Below are 18,318 nucleotides of genomic sequence, written 5' to 3'. Positions count from 1 at the left end.
TCTTGGTTTGGCCGCGCGCCTGGAATAGACTTGCACTGAAGCGACTATTTGTCAGAGCCCATATTGCACACAAGTTCGTTACGTGTATTCAAGACGTTATTTGGATGTTTTGTCCAAACGCGCGCGCGCTGTGGAAACGGCTGTTTCGAGAGAAGCGATCGCTTCGCTCGATACACGCATCAGTGGATGTTTTGCTGATAACACGAAAATTCCTAACGACGCATCAAAAGAGCGATGACTGTCAAATTTAAGGAAAAAAATGCCATAAAAGCAAGAACTTCCATAAAAATCAATGTCTGACCGCAATGCGACAGTTCGCATGCATTATTTTCAACTTATGACTCAGGCCAGCACTACCTCTGACGTTTTACGTATGCCATTCGTTATATCGCTCTGACAAATTGATTCTGATTGATTGATTTGTGGGGTTTAACGTCCCAAAACCACTATATGATTATGAGAGACGCCATAGTAGAGGGCTCCGAAAATTTCGACCACCTGGGGTTCTTTAACGTGCACCCAAATCTGAGCACACGGGCCTACAACATTTTCGCCTCCATCTAAAATGCAGCCGCCGCAGCCGGGATTCAATTCCGCGACCTGCGGGTCAGAAGCCGAGTACCTTAGCCACTCGACCACTGCGGCGGGGCCAAATTGATTCTGTAACGCCCCATCGGCATCGCGAATGACCGTCGTTATCGAGAACATGTTTTTTATTACGCGCATTATTACGTTTTCGGACATCTAAAACATGGCCGCACTGACACATTTTAACTTCGTAAACTATTGCCGCAAGTTGTTCAACACGCTCTGAAGACGCACGTTGCCTCCTGCTTTTGTGAATTCTACTCCACCAACTGGCAAGCAAAGCGAGCATGCAACGCTGGACTACGCGCTGGAAAAACAAGAATGGCAACTCATAGAAGAAGCGTCACGCGAGCGAGACGCAAGTAGTCGACGAGGTTTGTACTATATAGCTGGCGTAGGACAACCCTAGCCAAAAGCTGTGCATTGAGTTGGCGGGCACAAGTTCGCCCTAAATAAATAATTGTATTAGCAGAAGATGCTGGATTCGTTCGCACACTATGCTGTTAAGGTTGTCTGATGAAGACTTACAAGTGGTCACTAAACATTCTATAGAAATTTTCCTTTAATTTTAGCGTGACTCAAAATGCAGTTGTGAACCTAATCTCGAAGCTGATCTTTATATTTAATTGACAAATATCGCAATCAACCGTAAATGTCACTTCTTTTAAAGACGACAGTCTTTTTGTGGGTACTTCGACGCAAAAGTTTCGTTTGTCTGTTTGTCCACCGTAACGATACCCCAAGCGGCTTTGAACGATATTCCAACGACCAACTTCATCCGCAGCACCCACCAATATTGCTCAAGTTTAAGCGTTCATCCTTGTGTGATTGTAAATTAAAAATCAATTATTGCGCATATCTGAGGCATCATAACACGTCAATATTCTGTTCGCGTGTATTTATACTAGGGAAGGCATACATAAGTAATTCCAAGAACCGTAGCGTTTATCACGCTGCGCTGACAATGCAACGTTATGCTAAAAAAAAAGCAAGTGCTTCCAACGCTTTGCTAAGGTTAACGACACGGTGGTGGCACCTGCCCGCCGCTTTGCGTTCTACGCCTTATCGCCTCCGAGACAGGACGCCTCCCTTCGTTTTCAAAGATACTGCCAGATGACGCTAGTGTCTCACGTGCCTCGATGCGCTCGTTCGCCTTCGCTGCACGGATCGAGACACTCTAACGCAGCGCCTCCAGAACACAATTCACCGATTATCTCGCGCATAACATCGAATAAACGTTTTGTTCACTCTCTCCATACGCAAGACTATAGTCTTTCGATGACGTTTGCCGTGAAACATGCTGACCCGGGGCCAATTTTATCAATTGCTTTTTCAGGCGAGCATGATATATCTAGTATACACATTTTAAGTAGAACTATGGACCATCTTCCCGAAAGGAACCCTGATGAGATGCGAAGCAGCAGCGGTGCGCACGGCGTCGACGCGGGTGCTGGAAGAATGGTTTGAAGTGAAACTCGGTGTAGCGTTTGTTCGAGCGAACGTTTGTCTGAAACGCGAAGGCACGGGAAGAGGGACGCATTGAAGACACTTGTGCTCGGCTTCCCCCGCTCGCGCCTCGTCGGTGTTGACGTCGCCATTTGCGTACGCGATCGGCTTCGCTAACCCTCGCAACGCCAGCGATAGCCGGGAAAGGTACGCGCATACTAGTGGGAAGTATGCCGCGACGGCGTCCCACCCGTCGGCACGATCGCGCTGTCCACATTGTTGGCGCCACGAGATTCTAGAGGCGCGCCGGCTCGCGGCTGCTTCTCGCTGACAGATGGAGAGAGGCGGCGCGGGTAAGATGCCCACGTGAGGAGTGGGCTCGAGCGATGCGAGCGGTGGAGAGCGTGAAGCGAGAAAGAACTGACACGAGGCGACCGCGCGACAGGCGAGGGAGAGACATCACCCTGCAATGCTAGGAGGGTGCGACCTACTTGGCACCGCTCCAACACCTGCGGAGAAAAGAGCGGTACAGACGGAGGGACGAAGTTACACAGGCTACTCAAAGAGCTGCTTCGCATCTAATATGAATGGAAGATGCGTTTCGTGAGCATTTCTATGCCCTATTGCAGTGAGGTGACAATGTAAGCCAGCAATAAAATAAATTGACAGTTGCCTGCACCGTATACATGAAACACGCCGTGGTTGTCATCGCTGACGTCCAAGTTGTGACCTGTAGGGTGACGAAATGTAACCCGTAGACTGCCGCAACCAAGTGCATTTCTGCACCGACAGAACACTGAAAGCGCACAGACTTAACATTTGATGCTCAGCAGAGCACACCAAGTCTCCATAACTACACCAGTGCCAGCATGCCTTACATAGAGTTGCTGCAGTTTTGTGAAGTACTCGATCAATTAATTATTCACTGCTAGGTGCTTGGTGTTGTGCTTACTTACGTTAACAAAAATAGACAGCGACATTGAAAATTGGGGATATATATACATGAGGGGAGGGTGGTGTTGTATGAACACCTTAGGGACAAGACGTGATCATGATGCGCCCGAGAAAATGCACTCCACACGAATATTAAATGTTTTGAAATTGTAGCTCCAAATGAGAACACTAGATTTGAGAACCCTTAAAAGAGTAATGTGATAGTGAAGAGGTGGCTTCTCCGTGCCATGTTATGGCAGTGTCATGTCACGAGGAGACAGCGGTTCGCGACGTATTAGCGGCAGATCTGCCATCTGCTCGCTGGAGACGATGAGTGCATCATCTCCAGCAACTCCGACAGCAATTTCTGTGATTTAGGTTACGTACAGGACGCAGAGTTCGCAAATTCCGAGAAACTGCGTTGGCTTGTTGGGATGATGTTCTTTGCTGTGGGGTTGGCTTGCTGATGCTCAGCGGTTAAAACTTTAAAATAAAAAAATTATATATTTTATACGTATTGGCTGACTCTGATGTGAGAAAAGTGTTAGGCCGTTGCGAAAGAAAGGAAAAATTAACCATTTGAGACGTCTCAAAATTATGCCAGCACACTTTTAAAGGGACACTGAACTGAAACAGTGACTTGGTTTAGATCAATCAACTGAACTATGAGAACTTTAATAGCATAAGTTCCACTATCATTAGTTCATTATTATCGAAGAAAGTATAGGATGAAGTTGCGCTTTTAAATTTCAAGCCGTAATCTCTGCACAATACGTTACAGATTTCAAAATTTATTTTTGATATTTTTGCGGCATTGGCTTGTTTAAATTTTTTGAAACCTCACAAGGTAGGTCGATGGCACCAACACATGACATTGTACTCCATTTTTACCGATTAGAAGCCACATATAAACCAGAGGAAGCTACCAAAATTTATGACATCACGGTGTTTGGTGCGAGAATCTCGAGATACGAGGTGGCGTCTCCACCCGCAATTTTCCGTGCGTTTTCTCACTTACCAAGCGTCGTCTCATGAAACGAGTGCAGTTTCAGGATTGTGAAATTGCACTTTACTAATAGGCAAAACCTCATTTTTCTCCTTAGTGCTCTTTTAACAACTCGTGCTCAAAGAAGGCGTTCCTGGAAGTGCCTTTGAAAAGCTGAGGTTCCCATCGCTGTCTATCCACAGAACTGCTAGATAGATATGTTGGGTTTAACGTCCCAAAACCACCATATGATTATGAGAGACGGCGTAGTGGAGGGCTCCGGAAATTTTGACCACCTGGGGTTCTTTAACGTGCACCCAAATCTGGGCACACGGGCCTACACCATTTCCGCCTCCATCGGAAATGGAGCCGCCTCAGCCGGGATTCGAACCTGCGACCTGCGGGTCAGCAGCCGAGTACCTTAGCCACTAGACTACCGCGGCGGGGCCACAGAACTGCTAGTTCAATTATTTAGCATAGATGTGATGGAGCATTCACAACAAAAAACAAAGCACCCGTGTATGCCCCATGAACTTGTGCAACAGTGAGGGTGCTCATGACAAGACCACGAATATTCTATTGTAATTCGCAACAAATTCAAGGCCTCATTGCGTACCATAGCTTCTTGTGAGTGAATTAAGTGGTAACATACTGTTATGCAAAAACTGCATTTCAGTGAGTGTTAGTGACTATGTAATTAACTAAAAACTTCAAATATATCTACGTGTAAATACTACATCCAATTCACTATGAAATCCTGCACAGGAGGTTTGCCTTTACCTTATGCAATTGAATGTGGAGCCCATTTTTAATTAACAAGTGACCTAGCTTGATTAATGTTCAATGCAAAGGATTAAAGTCAATGGTACACATTTTTATGTGTTCAAGGTATTTAGATTATGCAATCTTGTTAAGTAAACTGAACACATCCATCTGGTGAGCTTTAAGAGGCATTCATCAACCAACTAAATATTTATTTTTAATTAAAAGAAATAGTCTGTAAGCAGTTGCTTAGACAAGGTCAGTTTGTGAACTTGTTCAGCTTCAAAACAAAAGAGGAAAAAAATTACCAATAATAGTGTACTTCTGTAATTGTGGTCTCTCACGATGAACATTCTCAACAGTGAACAAATGCCCACTATTTATTCATTCAGCTGCATCATAGTCGTCATCCTCTTCCCGCTTCCTCTTTTTGTCATTGATTTCAGAGGGTGTTTCACTCTTAATGTTGATGATTGGCTGTGGTACAGAAGGCTGAGGGGCAGGCTCTGTGGTAGCTGTGGTGATGACTGGTGGAGTGGTGGTAGCTTCAGTTGCAGGCACTGATGCAGTTGTAGTGGGAGCAGGGGGTGCGGGCTGCGGGGCTGCTGTCACTTGCACAATGGGAGTGGGTGCTGCTGATGAAACTGCTGTGCTGACGTTGAGGGGTGGTCCTGCAGTTGTGAAAGAACAGTTTACAATTTGAACCACAGTGTACGCAGTGAACAGAGAAATGCAGATGGTGACAAAACCTTAGCTAAACACTGGAAACTCAAGTCGTGTCCTGGGTGAAAGTGAAGTACAGTGCGAGCCACCTATAGTATGCCACGTATAATGATATATTGGCTGTAACAATAAGATTGCTTATTAAGGGCATCGACTTTTGTATTAAGGCTGCGATAAGAAAAAGCATCTATATATTAACAAATTGCAGAAGGGCACCTTGATGACTGTCTCCCACTCAATATAAAAAAATGTTTGTGACCATTGTGACCACATATCAGATCGAGTGATCAGAATTTGGCAACTAGATCCCTTTCCAGGCTAAGCCTGATACTCGAAGCACTAAGTTTTTTTGAATTATGCGGAGACCGGATGAAAACTTCGCATATATGAGTTCGTGTTGTCGCCATTTCTCCCGAATATGCTAAAAAGAGAGAATCAGCACCGCAAGTGTGCATGTAGTGCTGCAAGATGGCACCAGTTGCTTGAAGCCGAGTTGCACACTTCCACATTGGCCATGTGTCCTGTGGTGCGATGAGAGAGGAATATGAAAGAAATGCAAAATAGTGGAAATCTCAGCATGCACTCACCACGTGCCTGTATGAGAACAGCAAGAAAGCCAGATGGATGACCTGTGACCTTTTTGTGAAACGCCTACGTGGGTTTAACGAAATCACCTGGAGGCAAGGATGGAATTGGGTTGGGCCTCTCGACAACTGCAGTGTTCACGCCGTTGGCTCGAAGTTAATATAAACTAAGCTTATGTCCTTGCCACCTAATACTATACAACAGGACTGCAGTCCAATGGCATTGTGAACATCAATGTCAAGGCTTTGCAAGGTGGCGCGCATTGGAGTGGTAAACTTTAGCAATTGGTCGTGCTTCTGGCACATCAGGCTTGGCTGTCAACATGAAGAACAACTTGTTGGAGACTGGCTTTGTCTACAAAACAAAACCTTTCCTGTCTTGGAAACTGATACAGAAGCTGCGGACGTCACTGAGTTCTGAGAGTATATAAAAATTGACGAGATAAGAAATGATGCTTTCGTGGAGGAGTTCTTATTTTTAGACAGTGTGGCTGTGTTCTGCGAAGCAATCACTGAGACCTTGTTTCCCCGACAGTGTGCAGTGCTGCATAACGATTTTGATGTTCAAATTTTCGCTACTTCACCTTTAACACTAATGACCGTGCAAAATGCGCCGCCTAAAATCAATCTGAGCATCAATTTCATGCATGTGAATTAGCTGCTGTCAGTGGACGTATAGCAACATAACGCAATGCACATGGCATTAGTGAAACCGCAACTGCCACTCCAGAAAATGCCCATGACAACGAACACTTAAGGTGCCCATTAAGCATGACAAATGTGGTGTTTCTCAAAGCTCTAAATTTTTATATTTTAGTGTAAATGAAAAATTTCAACCATAAGCATCATGCCATGTTTGATAGCCTTTCTTACGGACAGCAGTGCAGATATAGCAATGATTTGTTAAAAATCATTTTTTTAACGCTTTGTATTGTTACAAGTGGACTACACTTTCCATTATTCACATGTAGCCACATGCAGGTTGTACTTCTTGTGCGAGACCCACTTAATACCAATCTGCGCTAACTGCAATGAAAACTTAAATTTTTTTTTTCACAGTCACTGATTGGCTCTTTTGTGGAGCTTGAAAATCTTCCACAATCAGTGAGAGGTTCAGATGAACCACGAAGCAGCTAACAGTGGTGCAACAAGCAATATCACTAGAGCCAATGTGCCGGCAAGATGGGCTACATATGTCGGACAGAATCTGCTTTTTTCAGCCAAAATGCTTCGTTTTGCAGTGAACAATTTGCAGTGCAGAAAGGTATCCGGTTTCCAACAAGTCATCTTTGTCATGCTTCAAAGCTCGACCAATTGTATGAATGGGCGGTCACATGCAGCGTAGATGGTAAGGATTAGATAAAGCTGCAGGAAAGCAAGATCAATCCTGAGAGCAGCATTAAACGTGTGTTTTGCACCAGTGCCTCTTTCATGCCTTTTACAGAATGAAGTGTTTTGGGGCTCCTTTAAAAGCAAACTGCAATGAAATATCACTTTGGCTAAACTGGTTATAAATTAGTTTTTTGTCCCACAGCTTCATTTAATAACTTTATCACTGAAGAAGAACGGCTATTTGGGCTAGTTGGTTATATTCCATTGTAATAAGGGTTGCAGCACAAGCACGAAAGTGCTGGAAGGCAAACAGAAGGCGTGGAACGGAAGGCAAAGAGGACAACACCTCTTTGCCTTCTGTTCCACACCTTCCGTTTGCTTTTCTTCCAGCACTTTCGTACTTGTGCTGCAACCCTCATTACAGTGAAACTTTATCACCTTGACATCTAATAGCATAGCTTTATTAAAAGCTATTAGGTACCTTTGCGCTATTGAACACTACATGCCACCAAAGGCTACTAAGTAGCACTTAACCAGAAGATGCATGCATCTGATGTTTTGCAAATGTGATGAAAATTCCAGCTCACTGCCTTGAAGCTTTGCATGCCACCACCAGTAGCACCTGAAGTCCCATTTTATGCAGAAAAGCTGCACTGGTTCTTAAAATCTGAGAGTTTTGAGTGAATTCGAGAACCAGTAATGCCACAGCTCTTTTTTACTAAATAAATATCTTTGCAAGCATCCTGCATAATCTCATATCTAGAGCATTATAATTTGTATGAAGAGAAGGCTGTCTGAAGTAACGTTTTTGTGCAATTGAAAAAAATCCCAGCTGTTGATGGGATACAGACTTGTTCAGACCACGCATCTTTCCGACACTTACTTTAATTTTTCCCAGAAAGGTTATCGCTGCAGAAAATGGAGGCAGCTTTAAAAACATTTTACAATGACACGTCAATTCTGGTACACTAGCCGCCCAAGCCATGGACTTGGTTTCCAAGCATTTTATTTTATTTCAGGCATTCAGGCATACCAAAAAAAGGAATGCTGACGGCAAACATTCAAATTGGCTTACCCCACCATACGAATGACGGTGTGATGTCCCATATCAGTGGGTGACTTTTTCGTACTTTGGTCACACTGGCTCCATCAAACTTCCTGCCGCTTGCCCTGGCTCCCTCATAACACAATGTACCAATCCACTTTTACAGATAAAGAATGACAGCGGCTTAGCAGACACTGCCAAAACTTATGACATTACAGCAAGTTGGTGAGGTAGTTTCAAGACTTCAGTGGCTGTGCCACTTGTATTTTCTTTCAGTCTGACCACGAATTTTCTTTCCTGGCTGACCACGAATATTCTTACGGCAAGGAGTGTCATCTTCAGTACAGTGGAAGGGCAACCAACAAGTGAAATCCCCATTGGTGCTTCTTCAAAGCTTGCAATATTATGTGCTTGTCAATATCAGAGCACACTGTATGGTCCTACACCACCAGGCAAGCAATTAGCTACACTAAGTGCCACTAAAGATATGTGATGTAGGGGGAAGCTGCTGAAGGAGCTTTTCGGTGACGCCTTAACGCAACTTCCAGTTGTAGATTTTTCCGGCTAGCTAATACTTCTGTCAGAGCAAGGTTGGCTGGTACACTATTGAAGAAGTACAAGTTATCAATTGAGCTCAACTTATCTTTAATTAGGACCCCACTGGTACGTTATAATAGGATCTCTACACCCCCATAATTCGAACTTTAGTTGTGGTGTTGCAGTTGTGCACGAGGCTACAACGAATACCCAGCTATAAGAATTTTTTAAATGCTGCCACTATTGTGGCAACGCTTTGAAAAAAGGTCCCCGCTCATTTCTTCACTGTGCTCTATTCGTCGGCTCCTCTCTTATTTTTGCCGAGTGCTCCTCCTCGATGTGCGAGGAGGAAGAAGGGTGAGCGCACATACCTACGTGCAGAACGGGTTTTCTTTGTGGCTGACATGAGCACACAATAGTGTTAACGTCACCGCAAATTTCGAGAGGCTGAAGGTTGCAGAAAGGAGAACAGGCTGTTGCTTAGAATTTGCAGGGCGCCTGGGGTTCACTATGCTGCTGCATTTGGTGCTAGTAATTGGGACAGCATTCTCAACTAAATGCGCACATTTGCTTGAAAAGTTTTAAAATTATTGAATGTGGTTTCGGGGCCCTACAAGTGAGTGACCTCACAAGGGAAATTCAACTCACGTTGAGAGAGCTTGATGATGGGTGTTGGATGCATTTTGTTTGCAGTGGCAGGTCGAGACACAATTGTCACCGTTGGCGCAGATGCCGGCTTGCTGACCACGGCGAGTGTGGCACCGGTCTTGCTGTTCAGGCTCAATGCAGGCGTTACTTTTGATAAACCTGTAAGAAAGAAACATCATAAGGTGCCTTTCATGAGCAAGCATTGTTCAGTCTCTCACAAGACATAGATATCCCCTTCAATGAAAGCAAAGAATACCAAAACCAAGACCACACAAACAAACAAAAGAAATCGTCACATTTGTTTCAACTGCCCTTCACTTTACCAGTACCTTAGCTTTAAATAGGGCAAGGGCGGCTGGCACACAGAAACGTCTCAGCAGTTGAATTAAGAAGACAAGTTAGAATCGCAGTTGAATTAAAAAGACAAGTTAGAATCGCATAAAAAATTCTTGAACATGAGGTGCCACTGAAGTTTACATTTTGACAAGCAGTCTCGTCCTCTTCAAATTGCTGCCATGAAGAAGACAATCAATCCAGCCTGTTTCATGTTCAGCAATTTTTCCCAGGGTCATTAGTAACTTGTCTTCACAATTCAACTGCATTAATGTTGCCATGTGCTGGCTTCAAGGATTTTTCATCAGCCTTCCCTTGAGCTTCATGTCAAAGCACACGAGCAGGACTTCCTTCATGCCTGTGAGTTCATTACGGCTGGTGAGACTCTGGTATAAAAGGGCATGATAATTAATGTACTTTTTTTTCCCCAAATTTCACTGGATTTAGTAGTACAAAAAAAAAAGAGTGAACGGGAGAAAAAAGGACAAGGAGCAGCCAGTTAAAACACTGTCTTTTCAATGTTCACTTTTTCACTCTTGATATGTCCATATATCTGTGTGATGATGGGCATCAGTGAAGAGCAAAAAAGTATATATATATATATATCATGTTACCTGCTGCACTGTTTCCTTGCATAGTTGCGAGCCCAAGTTGTGGTGGAAGGCCAACCTGGATCCTTGGCTGTTGAAAACATATGAGAGAGAGAAAAAGATGACTTTTCAGAGGCCAAGCTGCAATAGCACAACCTTAAGAGCAATATTTTAGCTTAGTATAGCAACTTAACGACACAGCTGCATCGCACCAACAGCTTTGTGACACGATAAAAATGAAAAGTTTAAATGCCACTAAAGAAATGGCAACATGAAGCACCTTGTAAACAAATTCAGGAGCTGCATGTTAAAAAAGTACTGAGCCGATTTTGAGACATTGTGAAAGGGGCATTTTTCGCTTCCCCGATATGCAGTGCTAACACTCTCTACACACCAGAGTCCGCAGACATGTATAAAATGTTTTCCTTGATTTTATAGTTGTCACTTAACATCAGAAAGCACACCCCACCGCAACAGACATTATCCTGATGAGTCAACTCGGCTCCACTGAGCTAGCAAACTCTGCGTCCTGCGTGCAGCCTGAATTGCAGAAAATCGCTGTCAGGGTCGCTTTGAACGACGCACTCATAGTTGTTTTCATGTAATGCGTGCACATGGTAGATCTGTGGCTATTTTTTCATGAACTGCTTTCTTCTCGTGACGTCGCACAGCCATGGCATGTCCCGAAGAAGCCGCCCCTCTCTATATTGAAACCAAAAGTGTCTCTTTAAGGCAGTCGTATTAAAAACATATGCAATGCATTCCCATGCACCAAAGTAATTTTTTTAGGTAGAAATTCTTAAAACCCAGGTTCTTATTTAGAGCAACGATCCGAAAATATTTTGTGTCAGTACTCCTTTAGGTATTTTAATTTAGCTACAGATACCAAACTAATGTACACCGTACTTTCTGCCATTCCATCATTTCAACACATGCTGCACAGTTAATATATTCATTATGTGGAATTCATTATGTTTCAAGCATAAATTTTAATGTGCCCAAGCAAGCACAGGGCTATCACAAGAATATCAAATACAGTGCCAAAGTTTGACAATTATTGTCTTTTGCTATAGAAATAAATACATATGAATTGTACCGAAAATATTTTTAGATGAGGCTTTAACAAATAATTATGTGTTTAGATAGCTAAATCTACTATAAAATACCGAGGTATCCATAGTGGGAAAACTATCGCAGCACGACAAAAAATGACATGCCAAGATAAAAACAAGATATATTTCTCACTTGCCGGGTACAGAACTGCTATTTACTTCTGGTATTTTACAGGTACTTATTTAGACTTGTTTCATTCACACTAGTTTCAACAGTGACTAGAACAACACTGCATGTTCCCAGGTGACGAGTAGAAGCTACTCGTAATGTATGCGCTTGCGTCCATCTCTTATTATCTTCTCAGTCTGTAAAAAGCAGTTCACGAATTCACACGGCACCATGTTCGACTGCAGTAAACGGAACTTGCTGCGCGATTCGGCCCACAATGTTGACGCGGCTGCACCAGTCTCGCTAACACTTGACGAATTCATGCGCAACTCGAGCGTCAGCTCACCTTTTTCGCAGACTTGAGCCGATAGTTGCAAGCAGTGAGGCTGTACCTATCCGGCGGAAGACGAGGTCCGGCATTCGCTTTGATAAGCGGCAGCGGCGTACTGTTCTTTTGCCGCGCGATTTCCATCAGCAACTGCAAAAATAGCGCAAAGCGGCACGCTTACATAGCATCGACGTCGTGCTGGATCACGCTGTCAACGTACGTCTCTCGGTGGTGGGGACGTGAACGTTTTTTCTGCTTGCATTTGAATAGCCAAACGCACGTCATCAACGTCGACGGCTCTCTTTTTCGCATGGGTCGAATACAGCCTGGCGTCCTCGAGGATATTGGTAACGTAACCTGAGCGAGAACAGAGCAAAACGATGACTGAAGTGGGCTTAATATTCCAACAGCTTAAGCAACAACTTTAGCACATCCCAACGTCACGTAGAGTGCAAGACGAAAATACTAACGGTAAGTGAACTCCAACATCTGATTGATGACTCTTGGCTCGTAGTCGACAATTCCCATGTCCTTCAGTATTGCACTCATGACTTGGGCATCCTTCGGCGTGCTTTTCGGAGCTGCCATTCTGTTAGTATTAAATCGCCAACAATCGACAGTCTAGAAATAAGCACCATGCGCGCTAGAACGTTGGTTTAACGAGCCAAGCGCAAACGACATAGACTTTCGGCGGCCATTATTGCGAGCCGACACAGAGAACACCGGAAGCGCACGCAGGAAATGATGACGTCGTCTTACTTGTGCTGCCCGTGCTGCCCTGTAGTGGGATATTTTTGAAGCAATGCTAATAGCCGCGGCCAACTGGTGGGTGTTCAGTCGGTCATTCGGAATAGAACGCAATAAAGCCTTTTATTTCTATACGAAGGCAACAGCAAGTTGTTGCGGAGCGATTCATGTAAGCTCACTCATGGTATACGGGAAATTCACTCATTGGAAGTGGGGATCGATAGTAGCACGACTGCTGAAAGTGGTGCCTACACAGCGCGGCATTGGTTTCCGTTGTACAGAGAGAGCTCAGCTACATTTACATTGTATATCAGTAAAGATGGGTGTAGGACATTCCAGGGTGTTCATTTGCCGCAGCAACTTATGGCTTCGTTGTTTGAACCGCCATGCCATGTTCTACAGTGCAGCATGCATGGTGCCTCCCTTCCTCACTTGTTTTCAAAATACGCGCTCTCAATCGTACGTCACATAAATGGCGGTGTTTTTTGTTTTTGCTCTGCTTAGCTTACGGAAGCCGGCTTTTCTATCCCCCATTAAGAAAAGAATGTCTGAAGCGAAAGGGATTGAGAACTTATGAACATTCATTGATAGCACTGGTTATCACTGGTGTTGGCACAGGTGAATAGGGCAACGCAAGGTATTAGGCCCGGTTGTTCAGCTGTAGTGAAACGCCGTAAAAAGCTGATAACGGTGCCCCACCGCACTTTTGCAGCAGCCGTCAAAAGTATGGAGTGTTTGAAAGATTAGCGTGGTGTCGGATAGTGTTTCTAGGGTGACTTTGAGGTCGCTACGCCACCGACGCCGCTACACACCGAAAGGAGAAGGCTTCACACGTTGAAACGGGAACGCGGTTCTGAATTCGCAACAGCCTTCGGAGCTTTGCGATTACTACAGCGATGGCAGAATCAACAGGTGACTCAGCGGGCGCATTCTGGAAGAGGAAATACTACGTTATCATAACTGGGGCGAGCGTCGGAATTGGGCGAGCCTTAGCTCAGGCGTTCAGCCGTGAAGTCGCCGAAAAATCAGTGTTTGTCATAACCGGTCGCAACGCGGAGAATCTCAATGAAACCAAGCGTCTCGTCGCCCAAGATGCACCTGGCGTTGAAGTCGTCGCTCGAGTCACGGACCATTCCACGGCCACGTTTGACGATTACCGAAAGCTGATAACTGACACCTGGTCCAAGATTTCTGCAGCGGACGGAGTTTTGCTGGTTCACAACGTAGGCACGATCGGTGATGTGCGCAAGTATGCGACCGCACTCACCGACGAGAAAGAGATCGACGACTACTTTCACCTCAACATAACGTCCGTTATGACGCTGACTTCGGCTTTCCTTGAGAAGTTTCCGAACGGCTCCAACATTTCTAGGACCATTATCAACATATCCTCCTTAGCTGCGATCAAGCCAATGGTTGGAACAGGCATTTACTGCACTGGTAAGAAAATGTGTCAAAATGTGTCATACCAATTGGATGATGGAAACATTTTATTAGTCAAATGCCAAGAAAACGGGAAGGGTCTGTATTCCGCTTAGCTGTAAAACTAACAGAAAAATAAGAAGGCATTTGCATTGCGAAATTTAATTATTTCGCTAATTATGAAATATAAAATGAATTACATAGTTAGTAACAGTGATGCAGCCAGCTTAAAGCATAATGTAGCCAAACTATAAGCTCTCCAGGAATAATGTTCATCAATGAATCCATTCAATTTAAGAATGACCTTAAAACAATGATTACGTAATTACCCGCTGTATGTTGAACAGTCTATTTGTATTGCTTTGTGCCTTCACCTTGTAATAAAAATAAAATTAGTGTTGTTTGCTTTATTATGATGTGGGTTATTAGGAGTATTCATCTTTGCACCCTAATCAGTGACAATATTTTTAAGCCATTTGCTTTGTATTCCTTGTTTTTTCATTGTTGTGCATGCCCTTCCCCTCTGAAATGTACTGTGTACCCTGAGGGTAAAATTAATAAAAATGTTCCGAGTTCATTTCAATTCTCTAACAGTGCTTCATAGAATCTTTTACTGGCTGCTATGTGCTCGACGCAAAAACGTCAGTGCTTTTAACACAAATATAGTGTGTGATATACTGGATACCTATCAAAGTATTCTAGTAATTGTAAATTTCAGACGTTTCAACATGGTCCCCCATATTTCGAATCAGTTACAATTTTCAAAATACACTTCTTGAAAAGAGTATAACCTGTGTTTTATGAACCTGTGATCATTATTTCGTTTCTTCAATATTTGTTTTTTTTATAGTCTTCAAAAGAAAATTCCACATTCTCAAGTTTTATTGAAGTCTGTTAATTTGCATAATAGAAAAGTGATCAGGTCACAATTTTTCTTTCCTTGTATTTAGACTCCTAGGTTTCTCATGTGATCTTGTAATACTGTGTCTTTGAGCTTTCAATTATTGCATCTCAAATTTTGTATCATATACACAACTGTCACTTTATTATGTCTATGCCTTGAAATAGGTCATCAACCTACTGGCCTAGATTCACTTGAAACTCTAGCAGTTCAGTAAAAAAAATTATATACATGTTTGTGTAAAACAGGTTCAATAAATGCTGCCGCTACAAAACCAATGAATTATATTTTTTTACACTACTTATTTGAAAGCAAATGTAATGTTTGTGGTCTTTTATTAATATTTTCTTTCGTACCAATTACTCCAGGTAAAGCTGCTCGACAAATGTACATGAGGATTATCGCAGCAGAAAATCCCACGGTGAAAGTGCTCAACTACTCACCAGGCCCAGTAGACACAGCCATGCACAAAGAGCTGCACCACGGAGTAAAGGAGATTGCTGAAGCGGCAAGAGGTAACATGAGGGATGCATGAATCCATGTGCAGAAGCGTGCTTCAGTACATTCATGGGTACTGATACCTGTTCTCTATAAATGATATCAACATGTACCTTAGTCTTGCTTAGAATGCTTGCTTATTGTAAAGCCAGCAATGATTCTTCTGTTTAGCAGAATGAGCTATATGGGAAAGGAAACATGATTGAATGATGATTAGACTGAGTGATGAGATTATGAAATTGAAGATTTGGGATGCGTATGGTTGACACAAATCAAGGCTTTATAATGTAATTAGTCTTTAAGATAGTGTCTCTCTGGGTGAGTTGGTGATGCATGTTAAGCATTAGCTATGGCGAAGAAGATAAACATGGACGAGAGAAGACAACAGGCTCCGACTTTCAACAGAGGTTTGTTGCAGAAGATCAGAAGAATGATACAAAGAATTAATGACGTGAGACAAGAAAAATAATAAATAATGACAAGAATGTGATGATGTTGCTGAGTTAGGTACATTATTAGGTTGTTTCAGAGAAATGTTTTTTTAGCTTTTTCTTTTAATGTACATGACTGGCAGGTGTGACATTTAGGTCATCATATTATACTTTTTGCTGTTCATTATTTCACAATTTTATTATATTCTGTTGAACTTCTACTGTGAACTTCAGTTGAAAGTCATTGTTTTGTCTGCTCTTTTCTCTTGTCTGGATTTCCTGGCTCTGTTTTGATATGAACCCTGCGTGGTGGTCTAGTGGCTAAGGTACACGGCTGCTGACCTTCAGATCGTAGGGTCAAATCCCGGCTGTAGCGGCTGCATTTTATATGGAGACGAAAATGTTGTAGGCCCCTGTGCTCAGATTTGGGTGCACGTTAAAGAAACCCCATGGTAGAAATTTCCAAAGCCCTCCACTACGGTGCCTCTCCTAATTATATGGTAGTTTTGGGACGTTAAACTTCACTCGCCAATCAAATAAAGTCATTTTTTAACATGACGATGATAAGTGTATTTGTGTGAGGCCTGTGTATTGAAGCTGATTTGTAATAAGACATTGATGTAATGAATGGATGAGTATGATTTTTTGTTTGTCACCTTTCAGGTATGGTGGAGTCTGGTACACTTCTGACACCGGAGGCCACATCTCTTAAGCTGGTTAAAATTCTCGAGACTCAAAACTTTCAGTCTGGCGACCATGTCGACTACTATGACCGAACCTAACACATTACAAGCATGTGTTTTTTGTGGCCATTTCTTTTTGCATGGAATTTCGAGCTAGGTTAAAATTTATACTATTTCTGAATGTAATTTCAGGTGTATTGTTTTTGTTAGGTACGTTGGTAATACAGATGAAGTATTTTAAGTGTACTCACCAGCATGGGCCCAATTAAAAAGCAAAAGCAAGGTTTCCTTTTCCTGTGTATTGTGAAGTGGCATTATCAATTGATTGCTATCTCTGATTGTTCTTCACAAGTGATGTAACACTAATTAGCCACTTGTTACAAGCTGACACGTCTTAGTTTTTATTGCTGTTTTGTTTTGAAACATGCAAAAAAAAACATCATGCTTAGGCACTAAGGTCACATCTCTATTTTCACATGGAGGGAATATTATAGAGTCTGAATCACTTCTTTTTTTTCTTTTTTTTTCTTCAGTCTTGCTTGGTGTAACCTTCTTCCCGACAGAATGTTCTTCGGAGCTTTAGGCCACATCTTGTTGTGCCACTTTGCTACTTTCAAACTGCTGTTGCTACACTTCCTTAGCTTGTGGTTGCACTGGTGACACCTTGCTTTGAAGTTACTTCCAGCGTGCTTGTTGACTGTGTGAATAAATTGTGCCAATACGTACTTGCGGCTTTCGTGCACATGAACTTGCGTACATTTGCAAAACACTGCGGGTGACTGTCTGCATACTGACCATTATTTCAAAGTCTATACTCGTCAGATACATAAAAGCAAATATACAGGGTGTCCTAGCTTATTTAGAACAATAATTTGAAAAAAAGAAAAAGCTAATAGTTCTAAAAAATCCTGCCAACTGCATATTAAAGGTAGTTGTGTGCGTATATATAACGACTATTTTTATCACAATATCGATTTTAAGCTAGGTAATATGAATAGGTCAACATTTTAATGATTAGATTACTTGCAGATCGACGGCTAGGAGCCTTGGAGCAGAACATTCGTTTCGTGTCGAAATTTGCATGGTTGTTTCTTCCAAGAAAGAAGAAAGACCCGTGAAACAGAGGAAATATGAAATACACAAGCGCTGCGTGAGCGCTTCCAAACAATCTTTGATGAAAGAAGTCGAAAAGTCATCTTTCACAACTTATTGATTTACTTATTGTGTGAAGGCCGTTAAAGGTTATGTTTCTCAATGGAGAAACATGACCCCTAACAAACTAAATAATTAAAACAGGTTTTGTAGCCGGTTGGGCAAAGTTTGTTGACTGCTGCTTTCCATAGCTATGGGATTAGTCCTAATGAAAGAATTTTACACAAGAAGCCAGTTTACACCTTTAGTGAGTTTTTGTGATGCCTAAAACTAACCCCCTTAGGTCTGTGTTCTTAGGTTTAGAGGTACCTTAAAGAACAACAGGTGGCCGAAATTTCTGGAGCCCTCTACTACGTAGGACATAAAATCCTGTCAATCAACAGGTGCTTCGATAACCATTAACTCCCTTAGCTCCTGATAAGTTTTTTA

At 42.8% G+C, this 18,318-nt stretch overlaps 2 protein-coding genes across 2 annotated transcripts; one reads left to right on the top strand and one right to left on the bottom strand.

Annotated features, from left to right (window-relative positions):
* Positions 1 to 5,076: 5,076 nt before the first annotated feature.
* Taf9 (TBP-associated factor 9) lies at positions 5,077 to 12,779 on the bottom strand. The gene is made up of 6 exons (XM_037412419.2): positions 12,526 to 12,779; positions 12,276 to 12,412; positions 12,074 to 12,205; positions 10,531 to 10,597; positions 9,584 to 9,742; positions 5,077 to 5,385 (listed from the first exon to the last, which is right to left on the bottom strand). Exons 1-6 carry the CDS (start codon positions 12,641 to 12,643, stop codon positions 5,099 to 5,101), a joined length of 900 nt encoding a protein of 299 aa, XP_037268316.2. The 5' UTR covers positions 12,644 to 12,779; the 3' UTR covers positions 5,077 to 5,098.
* Positions 12,780 to 13,363: 584 nt separating this feature from the next.
* Positions 13,364 to 17,038, top strand: LOC119159606 (sepiapterin reductase-like). Its single transcript, XM_037412420.2, has 3 exons — positions 13,364 to 14,242; positions 15,494 to 15,640; positions 16,718 to 17,038. Exons 1-3 carry the CDS (start codon positions 13,699 to 13,701, stop codon positions 16,834 to 16,836), a joined length of 810 nt encoding a protein of 269 aa, XP_037268317.2. The 5' UTR covers positions 13,364 to 13,698; the 3' UTR covers positions 16,837 to 17,038.
* Positions 17,039 to 18,318: the final 1,280 nt, after the last annotated feature.

This window comes from Rhipicephalus microplus, chromosome 1 (genome assembly GCF_043290135.1).
Source record: "Rhipicephalus microplus isolate Deutch F79 chromosome 1, USDA_Rmic, whole genome shotgun sequence".
NCBI classification, from domain to species: Eukaryota; Metazoa; Arthropoda; class Arachnida; order Ixodida; family Ixodidae; genus Rhipicephalus; species Rhipicephalus microplus.
The sequence above is the reverse complement of the archived record's forward strand: the minus strand, read 5'-3'. Positions and strand labels throughout refer to the sequence as shown.

Excerpts from the sequence above, each read along its gene's own strand:
- LOC119159606 (XM_037412420.2), top strand. The coding sequence starts at position 13,699 with ATGGCAGAATCAACAGGTGACTCAGCGGGCGCATTCTGGAAGAGGAAA. Across the intron at positions 14,243-15,493 it reads AACAGGCATTTACTGCACTG|GTAAAGCTGCTCGACAAATG; the intron begins GTAAGAAAATGT and ends CAATTACTCCAG. Across the intron at positions 15,641-16,717 it reads GATTGCTGAAGCGGCAAGAG|GTATGGTGGAGTCTGGTACA; the intron begins GTAACATGAGGG and ends GTCACCTTTCAG.
- Taf9 (XM_037412419.2), bottom strand. The coding sequence starts at position 12,643 with ATGGCAGCTCCGAAAAGCACGCCGAAGGATGCCCAAGTCATGAGTGCA. Across the intron at positions 10,598-12,073 it reads GGCTCAAGTCTGCGAAAAAG|CCAAGGATCCAGGTTGGCCT; the intron begins GTGAGCTGACGC and ends TGTTTTCAACAG. Across the intron at positions 9,743-10,530 it reads GCAAGGAAACAGTGCAGCAG|GTTTATCAAAAGTAACGCCT; the intron begins GTAACATGATAT and ends TCTTTCTTACAG.